The sequence below is a fragment of the Euprymna scolopes genome, chromosome 22 (genome assembly GCF_053919585.1).
Source record: "Euprymna scolopes isolate OS-2025 chromosome 22, ASM5391958v1, whole genome shotgun sequence".
In the NCBI taxonomy this organism is placed as follows: domain Eukaryota; kingdom Metazoa; phylum Mollusca; class Cephalopoda; order Sepiida; family Sepiolidae; genus Euprymna; species Euprymna scolopes.
In genome coordinates, this window is record NC_136503.1 from 102,989,247 (window position 1) to 103,001,734 (window position 12,488).

The following is a 12,488-nucleotide window of genomic DNA, read 5'->3' on the forward strand; positions in this document are numbered from 1 at the left end:
TCAGAATCAACAATTTACTGGACATTCCATTTAAACCTATTGTTCTTTAAAACTTATCTCCAGGGTTCGATTCTCATTTTCTCTCATTTTATTTTCATTTTAACTAAATCTCTCTCTATTTTTATACTTACATGAAAAGGGGGCAGCCCTTATCATGTAACACAATAGATATCTCACTGCTAATGCAATTCTCCACCTGTATAAGATCCAAGTACGTAGAAGCAGCTTATCCTCCCTTGACAGAGCTCAAAATAGACTTCGTAGTCTAGTGGGGGATGTCCTTTTCTCTTCCCTGCAACCTTTTTCCCACAGAAAAGATGTTACGAGACTAGCTCAGCTTTATCGTTATTTTCATGGTAAGTGCTCGTCTGAGCTCCAATCTAAATAAATAGAATGTCCAAAAGTAGTTTCACATGTTTCGGATCGAAAAAGAGATAATTAGCAAAAAAATAATCACCAAAAATAAACTCGTTCAAAAAGCATTTCCTGTTTTGAAAATAATAACGAAATCACACTACAAATGCTAAAAATAAAAACAATATTGAATTTACCCGTCGGTGCGCGGTATTAAATGTTACATTAAATTCCTTAAAAAATGAAATATAATAAAAACAAAAAAAAAGAACGGAAAAAAGACTGTTCATCACTTCTTGTAAGTAAAAATAATACTCGAACTGAGGTCGAAACCAAAACCTAAAGGGAGTGAGTCAACTACGATAACCATTAGGACAGCTTGACACGATCTTTAAAATGTGTTTTCAACCCTTTTTATTCTTAACATAATGTGAACGATTCGCGCATGCGCAGTCGTGGAACAGTTGACAAACAGAAAAAAATCCGATATCCCCCCCCCCACGTACCAAGTTTTCAATTTTGACCCCTGACTGATGAAAACCGATTAAAAAGTTTTCCACGTGTCTTAATACCAAATGTCAAGTCTGTAGATAAAAATTCGTTGAGTATATAGGTTGAGGAGTGTCCTCTCGCACACATTCTGACATTTATAGATATATAGACAGATAATAGAAATAAACATAAGAAGAAAAAAAGATTATACACAAAAGAACTAAACGGGAAATTGCCAGTAAACGAAGCATTTCTATCTAATAAATTTGGTTTCGACGATAAAACGCAAATTATTTAAAAAAAAAAAAAAGAAAAAAAAAAAGCCAGACAATCTATCGTGTGAATACTCTGGCTAATCTGTGAAGAGGATGAAGATTCTTATTCAGTTTCCGTTTCAATTTGGAATCTTGAACACATGACAGAAATACCTTTAGTGAAAAATAGTCTCTTATGTTTCTAAAATCTATCCGTCTATCTATCTATCTATCTATCTATCTATCTATCTATCTACAATTATTTAAATGCAGATTTGTCTGTATGTGTGAGAATTCGTTCCTTATAAACTCCGAAACGGTTAAAAAAAATTCTTTAAAATTTACAGAACTTTAGTGTATAAGTCTGGGAGGGATCTTAATTAAGTTTTTTCTCAGAATAACCCCTACCGATCGATATAATCGAAACCGTTATTTTAATTCATCAGTAAAGCCATTTTTCTATGTCGTCGCTTAGCAACAATGATAGAACAACAGGCCGGGAAAATTCTATGTGGGTATGTTGATAGCGTGTGTTTTTTTTAGGGGGGGGGTTATTTAATGACGTGGCCTGTAGGTTCAAACTCCGCACTTAAATTTCTTAATATTTTTTTTATTAACTGCAAAGAATTGTATAAGACTTAAAAATTTACGTGTTTTTTTTTCTTTTTCTTTCTTTTTTTTTCTTTTTTTTTTTTTTTTTTGTATGACATGGTCTGTAGGCTCAAAACCCGCATGTAAATTTCTTAATGTTTTTTTTTTTTTCGTTAACTAGAAAGAAGTTTTTATAAACAATTTTATAAAAGAAACAGTATGTTCTCTAGAGTGCAATGTAGAATAACACATTTCGGACTAAATTACTGCATTGAGGCATGTGAAGCTTCCTATCTGGCGATTTCACGGATTTCAGTGACAATAAAAATATAGGAGTGTGATATATTCGTTGATCATTATTCAATTCCAGGCAACATCTGGTCACCCTGCTAGTATATCTATAAAAGTGAGAATATGTGTGTGTGAGGACACTTCTCAACCTATATGCTCAATGGATATTTGATCTACACAAAAAAAACTAAAAATTTAGTATATAGGATATTCAGACATGTGAAAAACTTTTTAATCAGTTTTCATCAGGACAAGTGCTGCTAAAGGGTCAAAAGTGAAAAATTGGTACCTGACGGTTATCTACTTTGTCAACTGTTTCATGACTGCTCATGCGCGGTCGTGAAACAAGACAGCTTCCTTATGTTAAAAATATGTAGGTTTGAAAACACTTTCCAAAGTACGTGTCAAGCTGGTCTAATGGTTATCATACTTGACTCACTGTCTTTAGGTTTTGCTTTCGATCTCAGCTCGAGTATTTTTTTTTTTTTTTTTACTTACAAAAAGTACAATACTCGCATGCACATGTCTCGGTTTATTTTCGTTTATTTATTTATTTTTACTTTATCTTTTTAAAAGGACTTACGATATTCCTGTTTCTAATGAATAAGAAATCTGCAATAATTAAAATATAATATTTATGCGTATTTTATGATCGGGCAACGCTGAGCGGTCTGCTAGTATTAATTATAATACACAATGATTGCTTAACAATTTGTGTTTTGAAATAAACGTGGGGAAAAAACACAGCGAAGAACCAAACATTCTCGGAAGTCATAGATAACCGGAAATAATCGGCAAAGTAAGTTTAGTTCAATTGTTAGGATAATAATTAAGGTAAAAAAATCAATGAATAAATGTTGCCATAATCAATAAAAATTTAATTTAGTATCTATCTTGCTTAAATTTTTTAAGTAGTATTAAATACATTTTTTTAAAATCTCAAACATTCGGTTTTTACGAACATTTTTGCAAACAAGATGGCGGCCCACAGTTTTCTACATGGAAAACAAACCTGCCGCCATTTAAAACAAATAGTTGCAAATGTAGAATAAGTGTTCAATGTGACTATCCCGTCAATGCTCGAGATGACCAGGGAAAAGATTGAAACTATACTTTAATTTGCAGCAAAAGAACAAAGAAAAAGAAAATGATGAACGGAAAGTTCAAATGTGTATATGAAAATATAAAGAAAAAAATGTTTCAGGAAAATAGTATCCGAGAAAAATCAAAAAAATTATTCGCTGAGTTTTAATGTTTTAAATAGTACCCCTTTTCAATGTGGACACTTTTGGATAATCTTATTTGACAATATGACACGCTTTGAAGGTTGTGTAATAAAATTTGAGATTAGTGTTTTGATCGTCATTAGACATCTTAGAAGCCTACTGGGAAAGAGCTTGAATAACTTCTAAAAAGAGAGTAAATGCCTATTGAAAAAGAGGTTGTACGTCTACCAGAGAGAGTTTTAATTACTGCTACTAGAGAGAGAGAGAAAGAGAGAGAGAGAGAGAGAGAGAGAGAGAGAGATCTTGAATTCTTACTGGAGATAGTTTGAACGTTTACTATAAGGAGCTTGAATAACTACTAGAGTAAATGCCGACTGAAAAGAGCTTGAACGTCTACTGGAGAAAACTTGAATGCCTATTAGAGAGAGCTTGAACGCTTACTGTAGAGAGCTTGATTATCTACTAGAGAGAGCTTAAATGCTTACTGGAGAGAGCTTGAATACATACTAGACAGAGCTAAAATGACTACTGGAGAGCTTGTATGCTTATTAAAGAGAGCTTGTATGCCTATTGGAGAAGGTGTTAATGCTTACAGGACAGAGCGTGAAGTATTACTAGAGAGAGCTTGAATGCCTATTTGAGAGAACTTGAATGCCTACTAGAAAGGGAGCTCTAATGCCATAAATCATCACGATTAATCAGCAGAAGTGAAAAGAGAAGCGAAACGTGGAAGCCGCCTCTGACCATTCATTACTTCTGTGCTTTTTTTTTTTTTTACATAGGCATCACCACATTATCAAGGCCAAGAGGCCACTCAAGGATAAGGGTGCTTTTTATAAATAAAAAAATTCTAGTTAATTACCTTCTCTTCATCTTGTTTTATCTGACTTTTCATGGCCAAAAGACCAGAGATGAAGTTAAATCATAAAATGCTGACAGCATCAACTGACAACACGACACTAACACATTTTTTTGTAAAACCTATTTTCTTTCTTTTGTATATTATTGCAGAGTCGGCGAGAGACGAGTAAGCAGTGCAAGTCGAACGCTCACGTTTGTCGAACTCTGATGCAATACAAAGACAGCACAGCTGAGGACTTCACGGTCGATGAGGGTCTAAACTGTGAATGTGACAACTGTTCAAGCACTTGGTCAGAACACGACAGGTATTCCTTCACCTGGCAACACTTCAAACGATGTAAGTATAGGAGCAAAGTGTAGTATAGCTTCTGCCGTTAAACGTATCTTAATTAATCGACAATGTCGGGTCAGCATGGGACAGGTAGAGACGAATGGTGTTTCTTGCCATCCTCGTTGTACCTATTTACAATGCCTCCCCACGCGACAGAGTTAGACACCAGGGTCGTTTTTTAACGTGGAAAAAAAGGTACAAAAATAAAAAATAAAAAATTGTCTCAGTCGTGAAGGACTGTTCCTCCACTGAAAGAGAACAAGAAATTGAAGTGCAGCATTTGAAGAACAGATACTATATTTTGATCTTGGCCAAAAGGCCGTAGCCCGATCTCTATCTCTACGTTTATATAAAAGTCACTGTGTGTGTGAGTTCCTTCCTTATAGGATCCGAAACGGCTTAACATGTCCTTTGCAAATTCCATACAAAGGTCATTTATATGTCTGGCAGTGTTCTTAGATGTTTTGTGCAGAGATCCATCCGATAAGTATCAAAAATCGGAAGAAAAAAAAATTCGATCCTAAAAATAGTCTTTTTTTCTTATAGATAAAAAAGAATATTAGGTTGCACCGGCAAGGGAGATAATAAAATCTCAACAAATAATTTCTTCTTAGAACCCGCCCCCCCCCTAGATTTGTTGACATCTGGAGATCTAGCTCAGAAGCAGAGCATCCGACTACTGATAAAATAATCCCTATGTTACACCCCGGGTGTACCTAGCCATTTTATTTTAATTTTTTTTTCTTATTATTAATGAGTTTAATTTACGAGAAAAGAAGAGATATCATTTAAAATCGCCGCAAATCATTTTTTTATATTTGCATATTTTAAAACTAAACATTAATCAGAAGTGAGTTTCCAGGGAATTCATCGTCAAGCCCAAATATCAGCTGACGTGAGAGTGTAAACAAATACGGACGGAATTTGATGAACTACATTATCATCGTTATCATTTTTTATTTTTTTTATGCAAATTAGTCCACGGGGTAAATTATTCCTCATAATATATAATAATCAATAGAGGATTGATTCTATAATAATACATACGCAATCTGCATAAATTAAAATATCATGTTTAAGTGTATTGTACGACCAGGCAATGCTGGTTAACAGGTCCTGCTAGTATATAATAATCAATAAAGGATTGATTCTATAATAATGCATAAGCAATCTGCATAAATTAAAATATCATGTTTAAGCGTTTTGTACGACTGGGCAATGCTGGTTAACAGGTCCTGCTAGTATATAATATTCAATAAAGGATTGATTCTATAATAATACATAGGCAATCTGCATAAATTAAAATATCATGATTAAGCGTTTTGTACGACCGGGCAACGCCGGGCGTCCAGCTAGTTCAATATGAATGTGTTTGACTGTGTATATAGTTTCGTATGCCTGGTATATTAGTTGCTGTTCGTCTTCAAACAAGTAGTAATCTATGATCCAAATGTAAGTTATGGGGTGTCTGGATAACACTACTTCCTTTTGGCTATTTCGTGAGCTTTCTTTCCATTCCCCTCTTGCAGCTAGAACGTTTGTGAATTATTAGGATGAAGATTGGTTATTCGTATTATTTGGATTCTTCGGGCTACTGTTCTCATCTCGTGCGTTAGTTTCACAGCGTTTCGGTCGACAAAACCTCCGACTTTCTTCAGGTGTATCTTGTTGAACTCGGAAAATTTTTTTTGTCGAACTCAGAAAATATTCAGAAAGATCAAAAGGTTCCCGAGTTCCCGAGTCGCAAGATACACCTGAATAAGGTAGGAGGTTTCATCCATCGAAACGTTGTGAAAATAACACTCAAGTGAGAATAGTAGTCCGAAAAGACTAAATAATATAGTCGCTAGGATTTTGTTATGTGTACTGCTATTTCAACATTGTTGTCTTTAGTGTTGAATCTATCTATCTATCTATCTATCTATCTATCTATCTATCTATCTATCTATCTATCTGTAAAAGTGAGAATACGTGTGCGTGAGGACACTTCTTAACATATATACTCAATGGATTTTTGATCTAAAGACTTGATATTTGGTATATAGGGTATTCAGACATGTGGAAAGCTTTTTAATCGGTTTTCATCCGAAAAAACGGCTGCTAAAGGGGGAAAAATTATAAAATGGGTACGAGGAGGTAATCGGATTTTTATCTGTTTGTCAACTGAATGTGAAGTCGTAAAACATGACAGTTTATTTATGTTTACTATAACACCTTTTAAAGATCATGTCAAGCTGGCCTAATGGACATCGTACTTGACTCACTGTCTTTAGGTTTTGGTTTCGATCTCAGTTCAAGTATTTTTTTTACTCACAAGCAATGAACTATTCCTATTTACAATGCCTCCCCACGGGACAGAGTTAGACACCAGGGTGGTTTTTTAACGTGGAGAAAAGGAACAAAAATAAAAATTGTCTCAGTCGTGAAGGATTTCTCCTCCACTGACAGAGAACAAGAAATTGAAGTGCAGCGTCTGAAGAACAAACACTACACTATGATCTTGTCCCGAAGGCCAGGTATTTATTTGCTCCCCCACCGAGCAAATTAGGCACAAGGCCGAGTTTTAATGTGAGGAGTGAAGAGGAAATGGGGACCAACTCCCCGGAGAGTAGGGGAGCTGAATAGTGACAATTGGTATGAAGGGTTGCCCCTACATTGACCAAGGTCTTATATGTGAGGTTTCCCCCACATATGGTCTTTGCGGTATTTATTTGCTTCCCCACTGAGCAAATTAGGCACAAGGCCGATTTTTAATGTGAGGAGTGAAGGGGAAATGGGGACCAACTCCCCGGGGAGTAGGGGAGCTGGATAGTGACAACTGGTATGAAGGGTTGCCCCTACATTGACCAAGGTCTTATATGTAGGGTTGCCCCCACATATGGTCTTTGCTTGCAGTATATGCCAGACCAGATTGAATTTATTTGCTCCCCCACCGAGCAAATTAGGCACAAGGCCAATTTTTAATGTGAGGAGTGAAGGGAGGGGGAAGGGAAAAAGGGGACCAGCTCCCGAGAGGTGGGAAATGGGAGCTGGTTAAAGGTCAGGCATGTGGGGTTGCCCCCACATCTGGTCTTTGCTAGTCATAGCTTGCAGTATCTGCCAGAACAGATGGTATTTATTTGCTCCCCCACCGAGCAAATTAGGCACAAGGCCGATTTTTAATGTGAGGAGTGAAGGGGAAATGGGGACCAACTCCCCGGGGAGTAGGGGAGCTGGATAGTGACAATTGGTATGAAGGGTTGCCCCTACATTGACCAAGGTCTTATCTGTGGGGTCGCCCCCACATAGGGTCTTTGCTTGCAGTATCTGCCAGAACAGATGGTATTTATTTGCTCCCCCACCGAGCAAATTAGGCACAAGGCCAATTTTTAATGTGAGGAGTGAAGGAAGGGGGAAGGGAAAAAGAGGAGCAGCTCCCAAGAGGTGGGAAATGGGAGCTGGTTAAAGGTCAGGTATGTGGGGTTGCCCCCACATCTGGTCCCTGCTTGCAGCATCTGCCAGAACAGATGGTATTTATTTGCTCCACCACTGAGCAAATTAGGCACAAGGCCGTTTTTAATGTGAGGTAAAAACCAGCTCCCCTAAAAGGGGTCACTCTGGTTACCAAAAATAATAATTGTCCCAGTATAGAGGGTTTCCCCTCCATTGACTGGTACAAATCATCTTAAGTGCAGCATCTGCCAGAACAGATACTACACTTTGATCTTGTCCCGAAGGCCAAGTACGAATGAACTGTTTAGAAAAAAATATAAAACTGGCATACACATATCGCAGTTTGTGTCCGTATTTTTTTTTTTTTTTACTTCATTTTTTAAAAGAATTTAACGTTAATATCGTTAATACTTTTAATATCTACGGTATTTCTGATAATAAAAAATAATAAATCTGCTTTGCATGGAAGAATATTCTTTTGTAATAGCTCCCGACAAGTCATGAATCCACTTGATGTACGGAGCTAAAAATCAACAAAATAAATTTCCACTTCAATATAAAAATGATGAAAATGTGAAAAGAGATTAAATTTCTTTTTTCTTTTTTATTTTTTTATTTTCTTTTTTCTCCAGTGGACATGATCGTGCAATACAAACTGTGCGGTCCAATCATGCCCGAGCGTATTTGCACACCGGATGACAAGATCGCCGCCAAGATGGAAACGGAAGTTGACAAATGGCAAATACACATGCGCGAAGAGAGATGTCGTTGCAAGGACAACCTTTTCTACTTAAATGGCTGGGAAAAACGCAACAACCTCTGGATTTACGATTACAGTTGCCAAAAGGTGAGATTTTGTTTCAACGACATATCAACACTTTTCTTTTTTATATATTAATATTAAAACTAGTAATGCCACAAAACTGATTGTGTTCGTTACAGAATCCATAACGGACCCAATCAGTTTGGTGGCCTTATCATGTTTAATATAACTAGCAAAGAGACCCGATGTTGCCCGGGATTGAATTATGATCAACGAATGTTTCACACTCTCATATTTCGTTGTCATTGAAATCGATGGAATCTCCCATTTTTCACTCAAATTGATTGATTGCCTGCTCTAGTTGGGAACCCATCGTGGTACACCTGGAGGAAGCTTCACATATCTCTCCCGCAGTGACTTAGTCCACAATACATTGTAGTCTACATTTTACCCAGGGTCTGTCAGCGGCCACCTGAATGCACCATGGGATCACTACACTCTTCAATACACCTATGTAAAATTTGGTGTTGATTTTCAAGCTGACTTTGAAGATGTGAGGTGACATGTTGTGGCTCTCACCTGAAACAACACTAGACATCATAACCGTGGGTCGTCCGATGCGTTGAGGTCTTGGATATGACCTTAAACTTTATCCGATGGTGAGGCCCCAGCTTGTGGGCTTTGGGGAGTGTGGAGCCACCCCTTAATTGTCATTGCTTCCAGGTCCACTCTGACCCGGAGTGGTAGTACCTGTTAGGGTCCGAACTATGCGTTAAATAGAAACTGACTTGAAAAATATATATATATATATATATATATATATATATATATATATATATATATATATATATATTCTATTAAAAATATTTTCTTCAAAATCACTGGATTCGGCATTTAATGACATAAAAAGGGTTGATACGCTGTAAAATAAAAACAACCAACCAACGATGCGTTGAGTTGTGAATACGGACAAGATTTGAATTACACTACAAACTTGTGTAGTGAGTTCAATCTCGGCTGCGGCCGTGCTGGGTGGATGGGCATATAATTATTTTTATACTGGACTATTTTGCGTAATTTTTGGAGTTTATACTAATTTCGGCATGACACATAAGTATGTAATAATGTTTTTTCTCTGAAATGTATTTTTTCGAAAACACACTATAATAAGTTGCACCAGTTTTCGTTTACAAATATAATACAAAACATGCCACGTCCACTTTAATCTTAAGTTTAACATAGGCCTTTCCAGCTGACTGCAATATGGTTGTCTTCAAGTCCAACGTAAACAACTTCTTGATGAGCCGTTCCACTTGTTAACAATTTTATCGAATTCCCATTACTAACGATTATTATATTGTCCAACTGACTACTGTACACCTTTACCCCTTATCCTTGAGTGGGCCTTGATTAGTGGTTATGCCTATGTAAAAAAAAGGCCTCATTTTGATAGGATAATGGAGCCAATAACTCCCCAACAACCCAACCGACTCAGCCTTCTTCACACATGTTAATTCACCTCCCCCCTTTTTTTTTCATAGTATAAGTTTATCAATATATTTCTTGTTTCCTTGTTTTATCTTTATTTTATTTAACCTTTTTTTTTCAGACCATCTGCGCAACAGACACGTCTGTCTGTGCAAAGGTTTACATCAACAGAGCCGCTGGCGAGGCGTTGAAGTACCAGTTCACGTGTTTGTGTCCAGAAAGAAGACAGTGCGTCACCGAAGTGGACATTGTGCCCAACATGTACACCGATGACGACGAGAATGGCGAATACGTTGCGCGCATGTGCGATCAAATCATTGGAAAGGGCCGGTAGTTTCGTAAAACTTAGTTTCGACAAACAAAAAAAATGAATAAATAAATAAATAAAATAAAATAACATTTTTTTTCCTTTAGACCAGAAAACCGGTAAACGTTACCATTAGCGGCATAAATTAAAAAAATATATATATAAATACAATTGGAAAATTTACCGAAAAACAATTAAATTCAATTTACCTCTTTATTTGTTACCTGTTTGCGTTATAAATATTTAATAGACGATATAAACGTGTTAACTTGCCGTAAATCACAGTTCTGAGCAAAGTAACAAATGATACCTTACTTCCTGCGACAAAAAAGATGTCTGGCCCGTATCATTTGACTCACAACCAAATACACGATGAATTTCCATGCTCATATGTTATATTGGATACTAGCAGGGCTACCCGGCGTTTTCCGGGACAAAGGTGTAACATATTTCTATTAAAACTCCTACTTCTCCCTATCTTTCTCTTTTCCCCCCACACCGTTTTACTTCTTCCTCTCTCCAAACCTCAATTTATCCGCCACCCAGCCCATTTCTTTTCCTATACATACACATATACAAACAGACTCCTTTATATAATAACTTCGTAGTAGAATTAGTCTGTATTTTCTTTCCAAATATTAGTGCACAATAACACTAACAAAAAAAAAAACTACGTTTACTGGGGAAGTCGATCCAGTTTACCCTCTGAGAATGAATAATATTTTCTAAATTATAGATATTATTTATCCAGGTCAACGCCGATACAGAAATATGCCAACTTTATTGAGTACTTGTTTAGTAGTTTTCTACTTTTAGCTGGACATACAAACATACACACAGACACTGACCTTTTACATAATAGATTATATTTTTAAAGTAAATAGGGCACAAATGGATAAACAGTTGGAATTCATTATTGAGATGAGTATTATTTATTATTTTATATGGACTATTATCCTCATCTTTTTATTTATTATTATCCTCATCTTTTTTCTTAGTTGTTGTTTACTTGGGCAAAACGTGGTGAGACGACGACAACTATGGATGGCAGTAATTGCTGAGGATGCAGTTAGGAGATTCAGAGTTCCTATCCCGTCGCGGTTACCACCTGACGAAGGCCATAGCAATAGTTGGCCGAAACGCCGTGAAACAACAACTAAGAAAGATAAGGATAATAGTTCGTAATAAATAAATTGATAAGTTTTTGACTAATTTCCCAACCGCATTTCCTTTCAAATAATTCATGTCGCCAATGTTATATTTACCGTAAAACAATTAATCTGTTTTAATCTTTTAAAATTTTAATCTTTTTGTTTTTAATCATAAAGTTATCATTAGTATTGTTGCTTATTACAATAAGGTTATCTTTCTCTGAGATTTCGTACTAGACATAAGTACGATTGGATGATTCAGGATAAAGGAAGTTGTTTTGTTTTTTATAAAAATGTCTACTTCCGGTCACCATTTTCTTTTCTCATTCTCGCTACCGTTGTAATGCACTTATATCAAATAAACCCAGTGACATTAAGTAACTATGATATCTTGTAGTTATGCAGGCTAGAGAAATATTAAATGGCGTCAACAACAGATCTTATAAAAGTTTTAAATGAACCGAATCAGACGAAATAAAAATATATTAATTTTTCAAAGAAAAAACAAAAAAAAAAAACGAAAACCAAAAACCAAATACCCAACGAAGCGACCACCATCTTTACGTCCATGTTTGTTGTTGATATTAATTGTTCTAGGAGAGCGAGCTTAGCGATACCCAACAATTCGCAATTATTAGAATATGTGCTAGGAATTAGGTTAGGATTCAGGTTAAAGGATAAGTTTTAGGGTTAGGAATAATAATTGTCATTATTACTAATATTAATTATTTCTTGATACCGATATAATATTTAATGTTTAATTTGTAATAAATAACCAGAAATAAAGGCAGAGATACTTCCTTCGTTTAGTAAATCTGAAAAAAAAATAACAGGTATTTGTAAGAGGCCATTTAAAAACCAATATAAAATTACTGAAGAGTTCATTATCGGTATAAGATGATGAAACATGTCAATAAGCAGGTTTTCTGCGCAAATATACGTTTAAA

At 35.9% G+C, this 12,488-nt stretch overlaps 1 protein-coding gene across 1 annotated transcript in view; it reads left to right on the forward strand.

Moving 5' to 3' along the window:
* The window catches only part of LOC145243580 (uncharacterized), a 97,830-nt gene extending 85,758 nt beyond the window's left edge, over positions 1-12,072 (forward strand). The window contains exons 2-4 of the mRNA XM_080106560.1: positions 4,220-4,406; positions 8,465-8,679; positions 10,205-12,072. Of these exons, the coding sequence (XP_079962686.1) occupies positions 4,220-4,406; positions 8,465-8,679; positions 10,205-10,417 (615 nt within the window). The 3' untranslated portion in view covers positions 10,418-12,072. The remainder of the gene's footprint in view (positions 1-4,219; positions 4,407-8,464; positions 8,680-10,204) is intronic.
* Positions 12,073-12,488: the final 416 nt, after the last annotated feature.